The sequence below is a fragment of the Aulonocara stuartgranti genome (assembly GCF_965226115.1).
Source record: "Aulonocara stuartgranti genome assembly, chromosome: 2".
Lineage (NCBI taxonomy): Eukaryota > Metazoa > Chordata > Actinopteri > Cichliformes > Cichlidae > Aulonocara > Aulonocara stuartgranti.
Genome location: NC_138940.1, coordinates 30,014,472 through 30,038,151, shown reverse-complemented (window position 1 = coordinate 30,038,151; position 23,680 = coordinate 30,014,472). Strand labels below are relative to the sequence as shown.

At 37.9% G+C, this 23,680-nt stretch overlaps 2 protein-coding genes across 3 annotated transcripts; both read left to right on the top strand.

Moving 5' to 3' along the window:
- Positions 1-7,597: 7,597 nt before the first annotated feature.
- Positions 7,598-12,816, top strand: LOC309689250 (hepatic and glial cell adhesion molecule-like; the record flags this gene model as incomplete). The annotated part of the gene is made up of 5 exons (XM_082505541.1): positions 7,598-7,703; positions 8,799-9,119; positions 10,542-10,799; positions 11,275-11,394; positions 11,814-12,816. 5 exons carry the CDS (start codon positions 7,598-7,600, stop codon positions 11,885-11,887), a joined length of 879 nt encoding a protein of 292 aa, XP_082361667.1. The 3' UTR covers positions 11,888-12,816.
- Positions 12,817-14,653: 1,837 nt separating this feature from the next.
- Positions 14,654-20,446, top strand: LOC309687408 (pregnancy-specific glycoprotein 22-like). Of its 2 annotated transcripts, XM_082502383.1 has the most exons (8): positions 14,654-14,731; positions 15,168-15,295; positions 16,705-17,018; positions 17,248-17,448; positions 17,841-18,161; positions 18,473-18,793; positions 19,320-19,640; positions 19,833-20,446. In XM_082502383.1, exons 4-8 carry the CDS (start codon positions 17,400-17,402, stop codon positions 20,096-20,098), a joined length of 1,278 nt encoding a protein of 425 aa, XP_082358509.1. In that variant the 5' UTR covers positions 14,654-14,731; positions 15,168-15,295; positions 16,705-17,018; positions 17,248-17,399; the 3' UTR covers positions 20,099-20,446. The 2 variants fall into 2 exon arrangements, with proteins under 2 accessions (XP_082358509.1, XP_082358510.1); XM_082502384.1 differs by lacking the exon at positions 16,705-17,018.
- Positions 20,447-23,680: the final 3,234 nt, after the last annotated feature.

Below are 23,680 nucleotides of genomic sequence, written 5' to 3'. Positions count from 1 at the left end.
GCAATCCAGCAAAATATAATCGAAGTGGAAAATCAGAGAAAGATCTTTGTCTCCTTCTTTCATGTATTATTTATTTTGCAATTGCATTTCATCTGTCTACTTGAAATATATTCCAAAAAGACATTAAGCACATATGTTAGTATTTTTTTATCATGGTGGCTGTGTGGGTGCCAGAGGTTGGACACAAGACTTAGGCTACGTTCACACTGCAGGCGAAAGCGCATTAAATCCGACTTTCTTGACCCTATGCGACCCATATACGATCATGGTATGACAGTGTGGACAGCACAAATCCGATATTTTCAAATCCCACCTATGTCACTTTCGTATGTGGTACTGAGTCCGATACATATCTGATGTTTTAGAAAGCGACTGCTGTTTGGATGGTCATGTTCATGGTCATGATCATTCAATCCATCTTTTACGTCACTTACACAAGACAGACACCAATTATCAGCAAAGACAAACGAGAAAGCATGGCGGCGGAAACTGGAGACGGAGGGAGTCAATGGACAGAAACTGAGGTTTTGGACTTGATTACCATAGGGAGACAATTCTTTTCATGCTAAATTTGAAGGGTCGTATCGTAACCGGGCTGTGTTCGAGTGCATTGCCAAAGAAATGGCTGAACGAGGGAAAAGGCGAACGTGGCTACAGTGTCAGAGGAAAGTGAAGAGCCTTTGCTTTCTAAATGGTATTCTTTTTAGGATTGGGAAACATCCGACTGGGTTATGGGATTGGTGTAATGCTATGGAGACGGTTGAACATGTGTTTATTAATTGCAGGAAGTATGTAAGTCAAAGGAGAGTGCTGAGGTTTGAGATGAATGGTGGAATGGAACATTTTTTGTTTTTTGTGTTTTTTTTTTTTTTTTAAGAAGAGGCTCCAATGATTTTTAAGTGAAGTGAGAGTAAAAGCCAGGAGATGGCAGTAGTGCAACATCTTTGGATGCAAGCTGCCGTTAAAACCGACAGAAGAAGAAGAAGAAGAAGAAGAAGAAGAAGGAAAATTAAACAGGGACTAACAGACACACACATGTGTGGGGATAAACAGAATGAATATTACAGTTTTTTACAGTCGCTAACAAGCGCCTACCCATACTTCAGATACTTTTTCTAAACTCTTAACACAGACCCACACCTACAAAACACAATTGGCCAAATGGATAATATCCTTCCCAAAAATACACTTTGTTAAATATATACTAACTCCTCATTTCAAAATTAGAACACATCTTTCTCTGCACACACTAACTGTACAAAAACACTATAAATCTGACTCAAAATGAAATTAGTCTGTCAAAGAATAACACTTGTTTTCACTTCACAAGGTACATGCAGTCAAAGTACACCAGGTTTCAAAATACTGGCTATTATTGACATTACAAAAACTGCATAGACTTTTATGTTTCAGTTTCACAGGTATTTGCATGCGAAACATGCAATCCACCATATTGACACCAGAAATGTCTTGGTTGGTAACTGTATGTCCACATGTACAGTAATGTTCACATTCAAAAGCATTCCAGTAAAAAGCAAACAAGTTTTTGTTTCTTTACTGTTTACCACAGGAGGTACAGTAGAAACACGGTATGATAGGACAGAGAAAGTTTTACAGTATTGCTTACAGTGAACAAAATATCCATGAAACACACAAGAGCATTCTGAACAAAAAAACAACAGCAAAAAGCCAAGATAAAAGGGGGGGAGGGGGGCTAAAAAAAAGGCAAAAAATTTGCATCTAATCTCTGCGATCTTCAGGGTTAGGCCACATGTTTTCATCAACATCACATCTGATGTCAGCCAAGTCGATGCACCTGGGATAAAACCGCCTGGTATGTCGGATCCACCCTTGGCAATCGTCAACTGTGATGTCCCTGGAGCCAGCATCCATGGCTTCAAGGAGGGACATCTGGTCATGTGGCTGATGGTCATAAACCTTCCACCGCCATGCAGAAAAGAACTCCTCTATGGGGTTGAGGAAAGGTGAATAGGGTGGAAGGAAGAGACTTACCAGTCTTGGGTGGACTTCAAACCATGTTGTTATTGCTTGCGAGTGATGGAAAGCCACATTGTCCCAGGTAATTACAAAGGTCCTCATGTTTTCACCCTCCTGACCTTGCTCTGGAACCAGGCGCTGGTGGAGATCATTGAGAAAGGCAAGCAAGCGCTCTGTATTATAGGGTCCAACCTGACATTTGTGAAGGAGTAATCCTGCATTTGCAATTGCTGCACACATGGTAATGTTTGCCCCTCTCTGTCCTGGCACATCAACTGTGGCCCTTTTTCCAATCACATTCCGTCCACGTCGACGCCTTTTGGCCAGATTGAATCCTGCCTCATCGATGTATATGAATTCATGAGGGGCCTGGTTGGCCTCCAATTCCATAACTCTCTGAAACAAAGTTTATGTAAGTCATGTTAGTACTGTATACCATACTGTACTGTAACCTAGTATTGTGTAGGTTACCTACTTGCAAAGTGCAAAGCTTATAGAACTGGACATTGGATTGAATATACACTGTACCTGGACATATTGTCGTCGTAGCTCCTTGACCCTCTCACTGTTCCTCTCAAAGGGAACAGTGTAGAGCTGCTTCATCCGCACTCTGTGTTTGGACAATGTCCGCGAAATGGTTGTGAGGCTGATTCTATCGATATTGTCGAATATCTCATGGTCCGCCACAATTCTGGTTTGTATTTCACGCAGTTTTATTGCATTATTTGCAGTAACCATTTCCACAATGGCAAGCTCCTGATCATTATTGAGGAGCTTTCCTCTTCCCCCAGAGGGTGGAAGACGTTGCATTCTTTAGAAAGACAGACAATTCAACATATGCATTACTGTATGACCATATTGACATGTCAAGTGAGAATAGGAACAATCCATGTAAAATGCAATACTTACCTATTGGTTTGTTGAAAGGTGCGTATAATGGAGGCAACCGTTGACCGCCTCAAATTGGGCTGCACTCTTTCACCAGCCTCTCTTAGTGAAAGACCATGGTTGATTACATGGTCAATGATAGTGGCACGGATTTCATCACTGACTACTGTTCTTGCAGCCCTTGGAATGCCACCACCACGCATTCTTACACCTATACCTTGCCCTCTCCTTGGGCCTGCTCTTCTCTCTGGGCCCCTTGCTCTTACTCCTCCTCGACCAGACATTACAGTGTTTATCTTTTTTTTGTTTCCAAAAACATCACTCCTCAAGGTCTTGCCTTATGAACCCCACTGAGTCTAAGCCAGAATGGAAGAAGGTGTGGTTGGCCCAATTTACCCAACATAAATCAGCTGTGTGTCAATTATTCAATTGTTTGTTTGTTTACAGCTGAGATATATTTTTGATATTGATATTGTTTTTGTACTGATATCATTGCAGGGGCAGAGGTTTTTATACTGTATCTACGGTTTGGAATATTGTTTTTGCTATTGTGGGATGTTGTGTGTTAACATTCGTAGATACTACAAGAACAGTCCATAGTTTTGTTGGGAGGTATAACTTGTCTGTTAAGAAAATGTAAGCATTGTGGAAATGTGTTCACTGACTGCATATTGGGTGAACACGACATGAAATGTGTGAATGGTATGGCCACAACAGACCGATCCTGTGCTAATTGTGTTTAGAGTTTTGCAAATGTGACAACTGTTTGGACAAACGCTTGTTAGCGACTGTAAAAAACTGTAAAAGTACACACTAGAAAAATACTAAACTATAAAGAAGTAACACTTAAGTCATAAATTAACAGAAAGAATCATTAGTCCAAAACCAACTTTAAACACTGGGTAAGAGACACAAGGACCATTACAGTTTTTGTTGTTTTTTAAATTAAATTAAATAATTGATGGATAATTGCTTAATTTAAATCAATAATAATAATAATAATAATAATAATAATAATAATAATAACAACAACAACAATAATTATTATTCTACATAAAAGTGTTTCCCATCAGTGTTAAATTGATTAATATTTTTGGTGCATACAGGCTGAGCTAATTTTAAATACTTTATTATGTGTTTAATGTGAAGCTTCATATTTTGTGTTTGTAGTGGCAGTTGTTTATTAGCTCAGAAACACAGGCCTACATCTTGATTTTTCAAAAAAAAAAAAAAAAAAAAAAGAAGCCTGTTTACTTCCTGATGCTACCTGTATTTCCATATGAAGTGCAGGTCAGAACTGATCTCAGAACAGGGAAAGCAGAGCCACTGGAAGCTTGTGTGGCAAGTTTCTACCAGATCTACCATCAGTTTACAGACCAAAAGTTTATCTACAAAGTACATGCGCAAATGACCAGGAACACGTTACTGACCTCTCAGTTTGCCCAGCTCCAGTTATCATTCACAGGAACCAGATTGCGCTACACTTTGCTATGAGATGAAATAAGCACAGCTTTGACAGATGACTGTAGCCACAAGGTGGCAGTAATGTCAAGGATAGATGCACTTATTAACTGACGGGCGAGGAGCAGTGCTTTCTGATATCAAAGTAGCTTTAAATTGCTTTGCTTTTCGTGACAGAATACTACTGATAAAATATGAATTTATTAATTATCTGCTAACAAAAATATTGTTTGTGGTTATTTTTGGCCTGTTTCTATCAATATTTCAAGCAGTAATGATGTGAAATCTTTGACAGCATTTTATTTCCTGTTCAGTTAACTGTCTTTGTACTGTGTCATCAGCTTATCCTGTTAAGCTTTGCTGACATTTCAACTGTGGGCTGTTTCATTGAACAAAAACCTATCATCAGTATGCAGAGGTGTGAGGTCTCCCTCTACTGGTTTACCAAGGGGTTACTGTTGTTTATACATAATGTCTGTACTCAGTAAAACTCTTTGTTAATAACGTGCCAGTAGTTGAAATAAATGATACCTATAGAAGAAAAGCTATGTAAGACTGAAATTCAAAGCATAATATGTCTTCAAACCATAGACAACCAGTGTTGGGTGAAGGAATTGAGCCAGAAGAGAGCGAGTGAGTTGAGCTCTGCAACAGAAAAGTTACAAAGCAAAGGCATGGGTGTTAGACAAGTGTGAAATAACACCACAGTGTGAATGTATGTATTTGATCACTTTGCATGTATATTTCTCCTTTCTGCTAAGAAGGTGTGAAGAGTTTCCTTTGCCATTTCATAAGGTTGTGAATTATAAACATTAAATCAGCAATTTCACAAACTAAAAATCTCAAAAACATTATTTTAATTTTTTTAAATTTTTCAGGAAACTCAACATTAATCACTATCAATAGAATTTATGACATGACTACAAAATCAAGAGTTGTTCTTTTTGTTGTCAGGACACATGAAAACGTATTTTTACTATTAAGCCAAAGTGCTATAAGATCGAGTTGTAGTTGTAGCTGAAGATGTTCATTCTCTCAGGGGGGGAACTGACTGGATCCTCTGACATTTTGATATACAGCTGTGAGATTGCGCAAATCAGTGTGTTTACTGTCGTACTACTTAAGTTGTTGCATGTTCTTTCTCAAAAGTATATGTGAAGATCGTTCTAAACTACAGATAGAGTGTGAAAGTATACTATGGTGAAGGGTCAGAATATAAGCAAGAAGAAACATACAGAGGCTCTTCGTGGTAAAAGCTGCATCTGAGCTTGTCGTGTGTGTAGTGACCCTTACTGTTGTGGTTACAATGACAATCTTTTCTTTTATGTTAAAACCTAACATCTAACCTCAACACACTGAGCAGTACAACAATCATTAATGTCTGTAAATGTGTTTTGAGCAATTAAGCTCAGATGTATCAAATAAAATATTTATAGCTTAATTATACATTATAATGCCTGTCATGTCTGTGTTAAACTGGCATCAATTTGTTTGTAAACTTCTTTTTTGGGGTTATATCTATTTAAAAGAAAATATTACAGTCTCAGTGAAACTGCATTATTAGTTGGAGTATAAAATGACACGACTGGTTTTGGGAGTTTAAGTGTCACTAAATTGATACACAACTTCTCTCTCTACAGTTCTATTGTAGTTACATCCTGCCTCGTGTGAGTTTATGCATTCTTATCTGAATCTGATCAGTAACACCAAGCAATGGAAACCAATGAAAACTGAGTACAGTTTATTTGAAGCCGATCACTTACAGGAAACATGGTCATTCTAAACTGGGCCTATTTGCATCTTGGTAAAATAAAGGACCTTATCTGAAAGTTGTCTGCTGAGTCCACAGAGGCTGAATAGTAAAGAAGAAGCATAGAAGCTATGTTTGGAGTGTAGGTGATGCTATAGGAGACTCTTAAGGTGAGCTGTGTTTACTTATTTATAACCTGCAGTCAGTGTGACAGAACAGTTACTGAATACATTTCGATATCCTGTGTTTTATACATCAGAATCAGAATCAGAATCAGAAAGGGTTTTATTGCCAAATGTTGAGCGGGTTTACAACATTAGGAAATTGCTGCGGTGCTTCAGTGCAAACATACTGTTATAAATACTGTTATAAATTAAGCTTAAATAGACATGAAAATAAAAATGAGAATAAGAATTAAAAGTGCTAAGTAGATAGATAGATATATACATGAGTGCAGGTGGTGATCAGTGCCAAAAACATAAACACAAAGCTGAGAACAAAAGTTGAAAACCAACTCAAAGCTACTTTAAAGTAGCTTTGAGTTGGTGTAGAAGGACACTTCTACACTATTTGTGAATTGTTGCCTGTGCTTTCTAGGAAGAAAACTCAAGACGGCCGTAAACAAGAGATATTGTATGATAATCACCCTTTAAAAGTTTCGCTTTAGTGACACAGTGTTGTCTAGACTCAGTTTTGCAAGTACAATTAAAACAGGAAGAGGAAAATGAGAAGAAGTAAGACAGTTTAGCTTATTTTATTCTTTTTACAAAAATACTGTGTCTACATCATCACCCATTTACTGTTTCAGTGTGAACTAAAGGTCCCAGCAGATTTATAACCAGATTTGCTCATAATTCAATTCAATTCAATTCAATTCAATTTTATTTATATAGCGCCAAATCACAACATAAGTCGCCTCAAGGCGCTTCATAGATACAGAGAAAAACCCAACAATCATATGACCCCCTATGAGCAAGCACTTTGGCAACAGTGGGAAGGAAAAACTCCCTTTTAACAGGAAGAAACCTCCTGTTAATGTCATTTCATTTTTAAAGTGCATTTTTTTAATTTACTTTTCAAGATTCAAACCACAGCGTGGATGAATAAGGATCATGGAGCAGTTTCTCACCCTTTTGCTAGTAGTATCAGGAACTCATGGTAAGATTGTCCTCAAAATGATGCCAAAAATGTACATTTGAAGTGTGAATAATTTAAGCTCAGAATCTTTTGAATGCATTTTTTCCAGCTTTCTTTCCAGTTGGTGAGACCACATGTAATCTCACCAAGAACACATGCCCGTGCACTCCTCTGACTGAAGGAACTGTGTATATCCAAGTGATGACTAATGCTAGTGGCTGTGAAATGAAGTTTTCGAAGGTACTTCCCAAGGGGAACATAACTGTGTTCAGTCTGAAGAAAGAAAAAATAACAACAACAGACAAGGAATTTAACAACAGACTACAGTTTATAATCGAGAACAGGACACTCAAGATCACAAACATGCGGAGGAATGATTCAGGTCAATATACTGTTGAGGTCTTTAATTCCAATGGAGTCCTAGAGAAAAACATTAATTTCACCCTGGGTGTTAAAGACAATGGCAAAGGTGAAGGCAAGTTATGTAAGTTACTTATGATTTTATAGTTTTAAAGTTATTGTAAAGTTTATCACAAATCATATAAACGCCATCTGAGTAGAACTGCAAAGCACAGTGTACATCACTTGTGCAACATATAACAGAATTTCAAAGGAAAAACATATATCCACACTCAGACACAACTTTAATGTTTAAGGTTTCCAGATTCTTGAAGTGAATGAACAGAATGTGTGATATAACATCTGTGTATCTATTAGTATTACCAGTTATTTTAGTTACACATGGGCTGCTATTAATATTACTGATTTAATATTAAATTTTATGCTTTAAAGTCATACTGAAGCTTTCCACTTGGTCACCAATCATTATTAGCTGCACCAATGAGAAAATTAAAGTGTCAAGCACAAGTATAATAGTAGATGTGGTTGTGATTGTGCTGCTTTCACACAAGTTTTCCATGCAGCTTTTTTTGGGTGTCTAACAGCTATCATCTCTGGTGTTGTTTGGTGAGGTATAACAATATAATGTACTTTTTTTACATAGCACAATTCTTAAGTAGCTTCTGCACAGAAAGAATAAAAAAGATTCAAAAATAAGAACAAGCTTGAATGAGAAACGATGAAAGAAACAAAAAAAGTTCTGAAGACCTGATACTGAGGTCAGTTAATGGTATTTGTGTTTAAAAAAAACTCCTGCCAGATGCATTATTGTTTAAAAAAAACAATAATACCTCATTCTGAGATAACTTCAACATGAGTATGCGGTTAAATTAATTATAGCAATGAGAATTTTAGTTATCAAATTATATGGAAAAGTAAATCTAAAACTATCCTTTGCTTAATCCTCTGTTTTTCCCATTTTGGAAAATCACTGAATTACTGATATTAATCCATTAAAAGGTTTTTTTGTTTGTTTGTTTGTTTTTGTTTTTTTGTAGAAAGGCTACAGGTTATGTACAACATTTAACATTTTTTCTATTTGATGATGATGTGACTGTAAAGCTACAGTGACCGACAGCAACTACTACTTGGAGGGCATTGAACAATGAAAATTGTCAATGTTTTGATTGTGTTTATTTTGTTTATTTTTTCTGTTTATTTGCAGGTGTGGAAACTTACTGTGATGGCAGACAGGATGGAGCTCTGTGTTATGGAGCTTTGGGAGGAACTGTGGACATCCAGCTGATGGACAGCACCTCAAAAATAACAAGATACAAACTGTTAAAGAATTCATTAAAAATACTAGATGTCAGAAATAATAAGGTTATTTCTAATATAGTACAAGATAGATCAGTCATTCTCCCCTTTAATGGGACATTTAGGCTCAGTGACCTGAGCAGGAATGACAGTGGTAATTATACCCTTCAAACCTTTGATTCAGATGGAAGATCAACAGGCGAGCAGACTTTACAGTTGTTTATTCAAGGTAAATAATGAGAGTAAATTTTTCTCCGATTGGGAAATGATGACAATTTGTAGATAGAAATTTAACATTGTGAAATTTATTTTTCATTTGAGACTATAACGAATTAGATTTTGATGTAAAATCTAAACATATTTTTTTAACCTTTTGTATTCAAGGTAAACATTAATAGTAAATATTAAATGTTAAAATACTTTAATAATAATAAAAAAATAACAACAATAACTATCCTCTATGGGAAATTGACAACAATTACACACACACACACACACACACACACACACACACACACACACACACACACATATATATATATATATATATATATATATATATATATATATATATATATATATATATATATATATATATAAACTGACCGAGTGCTCAGTGAATACCTCAGGCAGCAGAAACCCAAGAAAGAGGAGGGAAACGAGGAACCATCATGGAAGGACAGGCCCCTGCACGGTATGTACCACCGGCAGATAGAGGAGGTGGCTGATATCCAGAAATCCTACCAGTGGCTGGACAAAGCTGGACTGAAAGACAGCACAGAGGCACTAATCATGGCAGCACAAGAACAAGCTCTGAGTACAAGATCCATAGAGGCTGGGGTCTATCACACCAGGCAAGACCCCAGGTGCAGGCTGTGTAAAGATGCCCCAGAGACAATCCAGCACATAACAGCAGGGTGCAAGATGCTAGCAGGCAAGGCATACATGGAACGCCATAACCAAGTGGCCGGCATAGTGTACAGGAACATCTGTGCCGAGTATAACCTGGAAGTCCCGAGGTCAAAGTGGGAGATGCCCCCAAGGGTGGTGGAGAATGACCGAGCTAAGATCCTGTGGGACTTCCAGATACAGACGGACAAAATGGTGGTGGCTAACCAACCGGACATAGTGGTGGTAGACAAACAGAAGAAGACGGCCGTAGTGATCGATGTAGCGGTTCCGAATGACAGCAATATCAGGAAGAAGGAACACGAGAAGCTGGAGAAATACCAAGGGCTCAGAGAAGAGCTCGAGAGGATGTGGAGGGTGAAGGTAATGGTGGTCCCCGTGGTAATCGGAGCACTAGGTGCGGTGACTCCCAAGCTAGGCGAGTGGCTCCAGCAGATCCCGGGAATAACATCGGAGATCTCTGTCCAGAAGAGCGCAGTCCTGGGAACAGCTAAGATACTGCGCAGGACCCTCAAGCTCCCAGGCCTCTGGTAGAGGACCCGAGCTTGAAGGATAAACCGCCCGCAGGGGCGTGCTGGGTGTTTTTTTATATATATATATAAACACACACATAATAGTTTTTTGGTAATTTATATATTTCACAAAATTTCATGTATTTTGTATTTTCCCTGTTCTTCATTGGACAATATAATTAATAACGCGCATCTTAAAATCAATAGTCATCTGTGTCTATTTGTCTCAGCTCCTGTGTCCTCTGTCCTGCTGGTCTCTGAGTGTCTGTCCCTGGGAGAGAGGAGGGTGTCCTGCTTCTCTGAGGGAGGGGACAGTCTTCAGTACAGCTGGACTCTGGATGGACGCACACTGACAGATGCTGAGCTCCTTTCTGGAAATAATAAGACAAACATCATCACTCTGAAACAGCACGTCTCAGGAGATCTGGTCTGCTCAGTCAGGAACAACGTCAGTAATGTCTTCAAAGAAGAGAAAATATCTATCTGTGGTGAGTGAACACATTATTAATAAAAGCTAAATAGCAATTTGTGTTTACTATGGGCACTGTAAGGTTTTCATAAATCTTTCGATTGTTTGCTCATTTCTATTGTTTGCACATTAGTCAACAGGGCACAAATATCATATCCATCCATTCCATTCTGCTTATCAGGGTGGTGGAGAGGGCTGGAGTCAATCTCAGCTATCTTAGGGCAAGAGGCAGGCTACACTTTTGACAGGTCCCCAGACTGATTTAGGGCTAACACAGAGAGACAGACAACCATTTCCACTCATACCTATGGGATATTTACATTAACCAGTTAACTTAACCCAACTAATCTCATGAAATCAAAATGTCAGCAATGATGACTGGTACTTTAGCAAATAAAAATGGAGTTTTATGAAGTGGATTCACTGATGTTTATTTTCTTTGTTGTTTTCTTCATTTGTTGACTTATTTGTTTTTATGTCATTTATTTTTGCAGCAGTAATTTTGCTATTGATGGTTCGTGTCCTCTCAGCACTCGTGATTTTCTTAGTTGTGGGTATAGCAGTCATCTGTTTTCAGAAGAAGAAACAAAACAACATATCTGCAAGACAAGAAGGTACAAAACTTTCATTGTGCTCACTGCACTCTGGTTGTTTATTGCTCTTTTTATAAATTGATAATACATTTAAATATATAAAGAATAAAATTTGCTCTTGCTTTTTTTAAAAAAACAAACAAACAAACAACCGTTTTACTTTCTTAAATATTGATAAGGAATGTCTTGATGCATGCTCAGTTATTCAGTTAAGTAAATCCCAAAAGGTTGATTCTGATCATGTTGATAAAGAAGTCATGTGAACTCACAAAAAAGACAATTTTAAATCAGTTTGTGTGTGATTTTTGCTCAGAATCTGAAATGACATTAAAAAATGTTTATCATTTCCTGTTTCTTTTTAACTCCTGTCAATCTGCACAAGTCACACTATTGTATTAATGACTTACTGAGCTTTATTTTATCTTCTTGTTACTCTGCAGAGGAAGAAGATGACGAAGTGGAGCAAAGAGCAGCAGTGAAGGTGTCAGACACAATATGCCCAAGTCAAGACTAAAAAGCGATGTAGGCACACAAAACCGACAGGAGGTGATTGCTTGTATGCCAAGGCCCATAAAGGTAATTTAAGTGATTGCTGAGTTTAGGTGGGCTGCAACACTGAAAGTCCATGGAGGAGAAGGTGATGGAAAGATACCTAAAGGTTTTTCATTTAATGTGATTTCACATCAGACTAATCATCAAAGCTCATTAATATTGATTTTCATTACCGGTACTTCGAGTTCCAAATTACGACAGGGCATCAATGCATCCAGTCTTAGAGTCTTAGATTCTCTCTATATTTAATTACAGAAGCACTGTATGTGTTTTCTGCATTTGTATTTTGTTGAAGGTCTGATGGAACAAAGACTGTGATTGTAATGAGGGACTTTCTTTTAATTTGAAATTGACTAGTTTTTGACTTTGTAATTGTGGAAATTAATCATCAGATTAAACTGTTGCATGACTGCAGTGCAACCAGTACTCTGGGCAGTGATAAAACATCCAAATTCCAGCTTCTCTTATAGAATTATTATTTTTAAAGAATAATCAAACACATTGTGTTATTTGGTGTCATCACTACTAAGCAGTACTGGCAGTATAACAAACACACATTCTTTATACATTTAAACACAAATCAGATCAGATTTCTTTATATGACACCAAATCATAACATCTCATGAAACATCACACAGTAAAACCTTAGAGTATTGTAGATTTGTGCACTGCTAAACTACTTTTTATAGTGATTAAAATAAGCATCAGTTTTGGATCTATGGGCACATGCGCAACACAGTGGAAGCCTTTTTTCACTTACAACAACCTATAAATGCTTTGAATACTGGACAGTAAATTGACAATAAGCTTCAGCACGAATATCAAAGAGATCTTCAGAGTCAAGATAACATTTAATCAGCTCAACTATGCTTTTATAATTATGTTCTTGCTTTTTTATTCAATGTCAATATTAGATAAACAACAAAATGCACATGTAGAGATAAATTTGGAGACAGTGACATTATTCTTTTTTGTTTAAGATTGTATCATTGTGCATTTGGTAATTTACAGAAATATTTAGATATACTGAAATGCACGTCTAACATAAACTTTGAGATGGTTGAATGATGTTGATAATTATTGTGTTACTGATGTCTTTGGAGTCTGTTTCACATCCACATCCTATCAGCATTACTGATGAACAAAGCTCTAAAGTTATTAAATATTTAATACTTTAATCTCGTTGACTTTTTGCATCATTTTTAAAATAAAAAAAACAAAAACAAAAAACAAAGGTTTCAGTGAGCTATCCTTATAATTACAGATCTCACATCTCTTTCAATAATCTTTGGCTCCAAAGGCTAATAACTACTTTGTGTTGAGCATTTAGGATTATTAAAGTAAGCATGATAGTCAGTGGTGAAAATATTCTCCAAGCCTACTATTGATACTGGTAGTAAAGCAGACAGTCTCATTATTGACAAAATTAATTGTGTTACAGTATCTGTGAAAAATGCGCAGAAAAGTGCACATTGTTTTTTGCATTTGCAGCCTGATATTCCAAGATCATACATTACGTGATAAAAAACCTAGCTGGACCTTTTATGTTGGAAACAGTTACACAGACTTTGAAGGCTACTACTTTTGTGTGCATTTTCTGTTTCACACAGTTTAGTTTTACTTATATCAGCTTTTTGTTAGATTTAAGCACTAAAACCTCAAGATTAAATCTGTCCTATTAATAACCCTTTACCTTAAAAAAAAAAAAACAATGGAGGTGTGCCGAAGCAGCTATGTATCTACAGCTTTTTAATAATACTTACTTTTAAACTGTTACCAAATTCCACACTTGAATAGAGAGAAACAGCTTTAATCTGAAAACAGTCATCATCCCAGTCTGTGCTCCTGATAACACTGTCTGTTGTGTACAGAGAAGTGAAGCAACATAAGAGGTCAGGTAAAACTCAACACGCCAGCTCATCATGTATTTAAAGGGTTAGTTGTATTGGCAATTACAGACCATGTTTGTGTTTCAATCCGATCCTATCATGAAAAAATGGATACAGGAGGCCAACTCAAGGGGTTCAGCACAGCAGGATGTCATGATTCGGCTGTGTGGCAGGCAGGAGAGGACCCAAACGCAAACTCACGGAGACAAAACGTAAACTCAAAAACACAGCTTTAATGCTGGCAAAAAGTGGAACACGAAAACAGTACTAAACTAAACTGGGAACGCTAAACATAAAGTATACCAGGAACCACAGGGAGAATCACACACAGCATGAAGGAGACTACGACACTGACAAAGAGAAACACAGGGCTTAAATACACAGAGGGATAACGAGGGAATGAGACACAGAAGGAGGGCACAGCTGGGAGAAATCAGGACTGACGAGACAAGCAAAGCAGGGCACATTCACATAAGACACGGAACTTCAAAGTAAAACAGGAAGGATCACACAGAGACGCGAACTTGACACAGTGGAGACAGCAACTAAGAAACACAGAGACATAAACCATAAGGCAGAGGACTCTAAGAACCGAAAGACACAGAGGGGAAATCAAACATGCAGAAACAGACTTACACAGAACAGAGGGGACACAGAGAAACATGAAGGGCAAGGGATCGAAACTAGAAACCATAAAATAACTCACACAAGTACAATAATACAAACATCACAAGGAACTAAAAACGCTGGGTCAGGGGACCGAGGACCATGACACAGGATAGATGCAACAGAGCAAGGGAGAAACTGCAAAATGGAGATCAATGATATCTGGGACCTGGAAAGCATGGCAAGGAGATCATGAAGTTGTTTTGTTTTTTTTGGTACCAGTGTTGGTTATGGAGAAGGAAAAGTAACAGGTGAGTGCATGTGAGAGAGTATACCCCTATAATACTGCTGTAATGGTTTCTAGAGCAGTAAGACTGTTATGGACATGAATGCAACATACCGTTGGACCGCTAATTATAGGGAAGGGTCAAAAAGGGTCAAAGACTTTTAAAACTCACTGAGCAACACAACAATCATTAATGTCTGTAAATGTGTTTTGAACAAGTAATATGTTATTTAAATGTCTCAAATAAAATATTTATAGCTTAATTATAAATTATAATGACTGTCATGTCTGTGTTAAATTGGAATCAAATTTTTCATTAACTTCTTTTTTTTTGGGTTAATTTTATTCAAATGTAAAAATTAAAGTCCATTAATTAGTTGGACAATAAAATGACATGACTTGGTTTAGAATTTTAGTGTCACTAAATTGATAAACAACTTCTCTCTCTTCTCTCTCTGCAGTTCTATTATAGCTACATCCTGCCTATTGTGATCAATGGAAACCAATGACAACTGTGTTCAGTTGTTAAGATTAAAAAACTGTGAAGCAGTCGCATCCTGGATGGTCTGTATTTACCACAGGAAACATGGTCAGTGAAGGCTGGGCCTGTTTGTATCTTGGTAAAGTATAGGACGTTGTCTGAAAGTTGCCAGCTGAGTCAAAAGAGGCTGAATAGTAAAGAAGCACAGAAGCTATGTTTGGATTGTAGGTGATGCTATAGGAGACTCTTAAGGTGTATAATTATTTAAAACCTGCATCAGGTGTGGCATTAGGTACAGTTACTGAATACATTTCGATATCCTGTGTTTTATACATAAACACAAAGCTGAGAACAAAAGCAAAGTTGAAAACCAACTCAAAGACACTTTAAAGTGATCACCTCAGTGATTCGTCTGTAAAAACATGAACGGGGTTAGCTGGTGAACCAGTGCTTCAAACACACATCCGCATCACTGCAGCCGCCGCACCAATCCGTCTGTTGATCTCTGGCTCCCTTTTCCCATCACTTGCGAACAAGACCCCGAGACCATGGAAAAAGACTTTCGGACTGCCTCGAAGAGATTCTGGCAAACCGTCAGGCGTCTCAGGAGTGGAAAGCGGTGCTCTACCTGCACTGTGTATAGTGCTGGCGGAGCGCTGCTGACTTCAACTGAGAAAATTGTCAGGCGGTGGAAGGAATACTTCGAGGACCTCCTTAATCCCACTGACACGTCTTCTAAGGAGGAAGCAGAGTCTGGGGATGAGGGGAATGACCCGCCAATTTCTGGAGGCAAGGTCACTGAGGCAGTTAAACAACTCCTTGGTGGCAGAGCCCCTGGTGTTGATGAGGTCCGCCCCGAGTTCCTGAAGGCTCTGGACGTTGTAGGGCTGTCCTGGTTGACATACCTCTACAATGTTGCGTGGAGATCAGGGGCAGTACCTGTGGACTGGCAGACCGGTGTGGTGGTCCCCATCTTTAAGAAGGGGGACCGGAGGGTGTGTTCCAACTACAGGGGGATCATACTCCTCAGCCTCCCTGGGAAAGTCTATGCCAGGGTGCTGGAAAGGAGAGTTCGTCCGCTAGTCGAACCTCGGATACAGGAGGAACAATACGGTTTTCGTCCTGGTCGCGGAACACTGGACCAGCTCTTTATCCTCTCAAGGATACTTGAGGGTGCGTGGGAGTTTGCCCAACCAGTCTGTGTCCAGTGTGTTTTGTGGACTTGGAGAAGGCATTCGACCGTGTCCCTCGGGGTGTCCTGTGGGAGGTGCTGCGGGAGTATGGGGTGTCTGGCCCGTTGCTACGGGCCATTCGATCCCTATACAACCGTTGCAAGAGTTTGGTTCACGTTGCCGGCAATAAGTCGGACTCGTTCCCGGTGGGTGATGGGCTCTGCCAGGGCTGCCCTTTGTCACCGATTCTGTTCATAATTTTTATGGACAGGATTTCTAGGCGCAGCCAAGTGGCGGACGGTTTTCACTTCGGTGGCCTCAGAATCTCATCTTTGCTTTTCGCAGATGCTGTGGTTCTGTTGGCTTCATCGGGTGAGGGCCTCCAGCTCGCAGTGGAACAGTTCGCAGCCGAGTGTGAAGCAGCGGGAATGAGGATCAGCACCTCTAAATCTGAGGCCATGGTTCTCAGCCGGAAAAGGGTGGAGTGCCCACTCCGGGTCGGGGATGAGTTCCTGCCCCAAGTGGAGGAGTTCAGTGTTTAAACCTTGAGTGATCCCCTATCAATTAGTGAATATTGTGTACAATACTGTGCATGGATAGTTAATGTCCAACATGCTATCTGACAAGACCTGTTTGGAATACATAAATGATTTGGATGAGTGAGTGACTACTTTCGGTAATATACACAATGTTGCAGAAAATAAACATTATCTCAAACATTTTTAGGCAGAAAAAAATTATACTTAAAAAAAATTGAAAATGGTCAGACCTGAATACCATGAAAGGGTTCATTTCACTGCTCACACATGTATTCAATTTATATTCGACCACTAGATGTTGCTTTTGAAGACCCTTTTTTTTTGACAGTTTTTTTTCTTTTCTTGATAGCAAAATGGGGATCAAATATGATGTCACTTCCTTTCATCCTCTCAGCGTGTGAAAAGTGAAGTACCAGCTGACAGCAGCGTGTAGCACACACACTTCTGTTATTGAAGGAAAAGTTGCTGACTGGATCATAAGGGGCTGTACAGTGAGCAGACATGGAAGTTGTCATTGGACTGTTGTTTATGTTACTCGGTGTCTCTTATGGTGAGCTACTAAACTTTTTGTTCTTCTTCATTAATGCTTAATTTTATAATAAAAAAAGAGGTTTTGCTGCCACATGATCTAGCACCATCAATAAAATTAAGCTGAATTCACCAAAAGATTTGTTGAACTGCAGTTTATGAGTTTTATTTTAACACTTTAAATGATTTTTACTTCCTTTACTTATATTTCCTTAAAGATTAACGACACATTCTGAGATCATTTTAATGTGAAAATGCGTAAATATAGCTATGACATATAAACTCATTAAATAACATGTAACCTTATTTTCAGAGTCCTTCGGGGTTTACATTTTGACTAAATTAAATTCAGACACTGATTTTATCATCTGGGTTTGATTTTGACTTTGTTCATTTGTTCACTTTTTTTTGCAGGTGTGATCACTCATTGTGATGGCAGACAGGATGGAGCTCAGTGTTATGTAACTTTGGGAGGAACTGTGGACATCCAGTTGATCAATAGCACCTCTGAAATACCTAGATACCAGTTGTTAAAGGATTCATTAAAAATACTAGCAGGGAGAAATAATACAGTTATGTCTAATGCCATAGAGCATAGGTCTCTCATTTTTCCTAGTAATGGAACATTTAGGATCAATGACCTGAGTAGGAATGACATTGGTAAATATACCCTTTTAACCTTTGATTCAGATGGAAGAAAATCAGGCGAGCGGACTCTATATTTGTTTACTCAAGGTAATCTTTTTTTGGTTAATAAAGCTGCTACTTTATATAAATATACGATTTTTTGGTAATCTTTATATCTATATATATATATATATATATATATATATATATATAGCATTTTCTGCTTTCTCTGTTCTTTTTTAGAGACTATCAAAATGAATTTGAACAAAACAATAGCAAATACATTTTTATCTTACTTTATATTAAATTTTTTTTAACTATTTAACTAATATGGAGCTGAAAAATACAGCTATGAGAGGTGAACTTGTTAAATAATAAGTAAAAGAATAAATTGTTTACTTTTTTGTTTTCCTTTACAGGTGTGGAAACTTACTGTGATGGCAGACAGGATGGAGCTCAGTGTTATGGAGCTTTGGGAGGAACTGTGAACATCCAGCTGATGGACAGCACCTCAGAAATACCTAGATACCAGTTGTTAAAGGATTCATTAAAAATACTAGATGTGAGAGGGGATAAGGTTATTTCTAATACCATTGCACATAGATATCTCATTTTTCCCAGCAATGGGACATTTAGGATCAATGGCCTGAGCAGGACTGACATTGGTAAATATACCCTTGAAACCTTTGATTCAGATGGCAGGACATCAGATGTTTGGACTCTACATTTGTTTATTCAAGGTAACATTTTCCCTGTTGGGAAGTGATGCTGCTACTTTACATACATTTGATAAGATTTGCAGCATTTTTGCACTATCCCCTGTTTCAGGAGTACTCAAACCTTTTCTTTGTGGGTTAAAATTTCCTCCATTTTCACTTCCTGCATTCATTTTCAATGAATAACTGCCACATGAGAGCAGCTTCCGAAAGTCAGTTTTTTAGACCCTAAGAACAGCAAAAAAATTGAGGTTTTGCATAACAGTTAGATACATATTCTGTTTTTGATTGCCAGCAGGCCTGAGTAAACAACAAACTACTACTAAAACAAAACGACAGTAGCCACAAAACCACTATTTCTGCTGATGGAATTCAGTCATTAATTTGTGCCCACCTGTGGGAACCATATGAAAATAATCATAAATAATCATGAAGCTTACAAATTTCTGTTCATTGTAAACATTTGCATATGCTACTGCAGTCTTTCTGGTAGTAACTTAACACTCAAAAGTTTGACAGTTTTGCTTTTTGTCTAATTTTTTATTTGCAGGTGTGGAAACTTACTGTGATGGCAGACAGGATGGAGCTCAGTGTTATGGAGCTTTGGGAGGAACCGTGGACATCCAGCTAGTGAACAGCACATCTGAAATACCTAGATACTACTTGTTAAAGGATTCATTAAAGATACTAGATGTGAGAGGGAATAAGGCTATTTATAATACCATAGCACACAAATCTCTAATCTTACCCAGTAATGGAACATTTAGAATCAGTGATCTAAGCAGGACAGACAGTGGTAATTATAGCCTTATAACCTTTGATTCAGAGGGTAGATCATCAGGCGAGCAGACTTTACAGTTGCTTATTCAAGGTAATTCCTTTTCTTCTCAATAAAGCTATTAATAGATATAAATTTAACAATGTTTTGCTGATCTATACAATAAATATAAAAAATGTTCAGATGCATGTATTTTATGCTTTCCCTGTTCTTCATTTGAGACTGTAAAGAATTTTCACAATTCTAGTTTTTAAATCTAAACTCATCTGTGTGTGTTTCTCTCAGCTCCTGTGTCCTCTGTCCTGCTGGTCTCTCAGTGTCTGTCCCAGGGACAGATGAGGGTGTCCTGTTCCTCTGAGGGAGGGGATAGTCCTCAGTACAGCTGGACTCTGGATGGACGCACACTGACAGATACTGAGCTCCTTCCTGGAAACAATGAGACTAACATCATCACTTTGAAACATCACATCTCAGGACATCTGGTCTGCTCAGTCAGGAACAATGTTAATAGTGTCTCCAAAGAACAGGAGATATCTACCTGTGTTGAGTGAGAACATTGTAAGCAGTATCTAATAATGAATCAGCAATTCAGTCACTGTAGTTTCACAGCAATCCAGGTCATGTTAGTCTTGAGAGCTAGAGATACTTGTACTTCACTCTGCCACACAAGGTGCCCAAGTGCTACAGCCTGTATTAACAATAAGTAAAAGGACTGTTCTGCTCCAAAACTGTTGCTAATTTTGACCTCACGTGTGAGACGACTTGTAGACATTGTGAGATATTGCTTGTGCCTTGTGCAGAGTGTCCTACCTCAGCAGAAGGTGATATTATCATTATTCATGCCAGTATTTATAACTTTACTAATTATAGAATTATCTGTTTGTGTCTCAGAAAATCACACACAAATTATCACATACATTCACTTCTATCTGCAAAAAATTCAAATTAAGGCTGGCAAGAAACAGAGACACGATGCTGTTCATTTTGTCTGTATGAATTTATTAAAGACAGTTAATTGAACTCCTGGATTACTTCAGTCTTTCTGACAGTAGATTTAGGCCAGACTTGTATACCACCAGCATTTCAACATATCTTTCACATGTAGCATTTCTCACACCTGGGACTTTATATGAGTCAATTAGCCACATAAAACATTTGGAAGCACTGCTGCTTCTTTAAAGATCAAAATACCTCTTAACTAAATTTTCTGAGCACATTCCTACTAGACCTCACATCATTGGAAGGAAATCTTTGGGCAATACCTACTTTTGAGTGTACTCAAACATTTTGGTTTCAGTTTGAATCAACACACTATTTTGATTCCTCCATCAGAAGATTGTGGCTGTGGATAATACATGGATGCTCAACATCCTCTGCACCACATGCAGCTAAACGCTTTCTCCGATAAATGTTTCAGCTACATTGACACCAAAATTCTTTACCATCTCATACCACACCTATATTCATTTTATAATTTTATTGTGTTGTATTAGGTTTTAATCATTTTTTTTGTATTTTCTATAGCAAGTTTAACAGGTTGTTATGTGATAACATATAGCAACAATTCTTTTCCATATGGAAATTTTTTTAAAAAGCATTTCCACATGAAACAGGAATTTGTGTTTTACTGCAGTCAGTCTGAATTACTGAACTGAGATGATGATGGTAAATCATCCTGAATGTTTCTGTGTCATTTGTGTCAAATCATTATATTCCATTTTTGTTCAGTGGAAATACCCAAAAATCTACCTGGGAACCCACTGAAGATGTGCCTTTCACTACTTAGACATACTTGCACAAACACTCACACATAAACAGAGTTAAAGAAAAAAATAATTTGCTTGGTGTTTTCAGATGCAAATTGCCCTTATTTACTTTTCTGAACAGAAATTGAATGTTATGCTTGATCAGTATCTGACTTCTCGGGGAAACTGGCTCAAATTTGGATATAAAAATGTAACATCAGTTTGTTATTTGCCAAATAAGGCAAAGAAGATTTTTTTTTCCCATGTCCCAACCCATTAGTCAAGGGAATAAACAAACATGGAGACAAGTAGACAAAACACAGGGAGATCAAACAAACAGAAGACGCTGAAGATGAGACAAAGACAGACTGGACATGAGAAAGAGATCAGATATAAAAAGAAACGAACTGAAAACCTGAAACATAAGCATGCAAAACTCGAAGTCCCTTAGAAACTAAACATACGTATCTCATAGTTCCATTAATGAATAACGTCAAACAAACCTTAAACCCTGGGTCAAAGATCCAGGACCATAACAAGCATACCAGGCATTTTCCAGGTGGGCTGATGCACTTGTGGGCTGATGGGTCAATAATTTTTTCTCTGCGTTGATGTAATTATACAGGCTACAGCTGTCATTAAGGGCTGCTGTCCATTATTTTCATGAGCAAATGCAATACCCAATCAAATGCAACCAGTCCCTTCCATGTGCATTCATGCACTATGCTGAACACAGTTTAGTGTGGTAGGAGTAGAGAATAAAGATGGGTAAAAAAAAGCGAAAAAGTGGAGCTGAAAAGCTAAGAAAGAAAGAGAAAAAAATAGAAATAAATGCATCAAAAGGTGTCAAATTAACCAACATGCTAGCTATCGTGACTACAGCAGCTGCTGCACCATTAACAGCTGTGTCAGCAAACCTACGCAGTCACAGGAAGCTGTTATTGCTAGCATGGACAACTACAAGTACAATGAAAGACAGTTTGGCATCTCTCCATTGGCAGTATGTAGATTTTTACATTAAAATTACTTTTATCTTTTATTTTAAAGTTACAGAGATATATACAGTTGTATAAAAGTTATATATGCTGTAAGGTGCAATATAAGCAGCAATTTAATCATATATATATATATATATATATATATATATATATATACATTAGTGCCTCTGTGCTGTCTTTCAGTCCAGCTTGGCATGGCATGGCAGCACAAGAACAAGCTCTGAGTACAAGATCCATAGAGGCTGGGGTCTATCACACCAGGCAAGACCCCAGGTGCAGGCTGTGTAAAGATGCCCCAGAGACAATCCAGCACATAACAGCAGGGTGCAAGATGCTAGCAGGCAAGGCATACATGGAACGCCATAACCAAGTGGCCGGCATAGTGTAGGCAAGGCAAGGCAAGGCAAGGCAAGTTTATTTGTATAGCACAATTCAACAACAAGGTGATTCAAAGTGCTTTACAGAGACATTAGAAACAAGAACAAATAAAAAGCATGATTTAAAATTGAATAAAACAAGCAAATAAACTAACTAACTAATTAACAAACAAACAAACAAACAACAGTATATAAAATCAAAACAGATAAAATCAGAACAGTAGATAAAATCAGTAGTTAAATGTAAGTTTTGAAATTTAAGCTTAAAGTGTGGATTTGGTGCTTTATTCAAATGCAGCTGAGAACAGGTGAGTCTTCAACCTGGATTTAAATAAACTGAGTGTTTCAGCTGATCTGAGGCTTTCTGGGAGTTTGTTCCAGATATAAGGAGCATAAAAGCTGAATGCAGCTTCTCCGTGTCTGGTTCTGACTCTGGGAACTGATAAAAGACCGGATCCAGATGACCTGAGGGATCTGGATGGTTCATACTGGGTCAGGAGGTCATTGATGTATTTTGGTCCTAAACCATTCAGAGCTTTATAGGCCAGCATCAGAACTTTAAAGTCTATCCTCTGACGGACAGGCAGCCAGTGTAAGGACCTCAGAGCTGGACTGATGTGGTCCACTTTTTTGGTCTTAGTGAGGACTCGAGCAGCAGAGTTCTGAATGAGCTGTAGTTGTCTGACTGATTTTTTAGGTAGACCTGTAAAGATGCTGTTACAGTAATCAAGCCTACTAAAGATGAATGCATGGACTAGTTTTTCCAGGTCCTGTTGAGACATCAGATCTTTTATCCTTGATATATTCTTGAGGTGATAGTAAGCTGACTTTGTTATTGTCTTAATGTGTTTTTCTAAGTTTAGGTCTGCATCCATCACTACACCCAAATTTCTCGCCTGGTTTGTGGTTTTTAGATGTATAGATTGAAGTTCTCTGGTGACCTGTAATCGTTTTTCTTTGGTGCCAAAGACTATTACCTCAGTTTTGTTTTTGTTTAGCTGGAGAAAATTGTG

Coding starts and splice junctions, on each gene's coding strand:
- LOC309687408 (XM_082502384.1), top strand. CDS start 17,400: ATGGAAGTTGTCATTGGACTGTTGTTTATGTTACTCGGTGTCTCTTAT. Junction 17,449..17,840: donor GTTACTCGGTGTCTCTTATG/GTGAGCTACTAA, acceptor TTTTTTTTGCAG/GTGTGATCACTCATTGTGAT. Junction 18,794..19,319: donor TCTACATTTGTTTATTCAAG/GTAACATTTTCC, acceptor TTTTATTTGCAG/GTGTGGAAACTTACTGTGAT.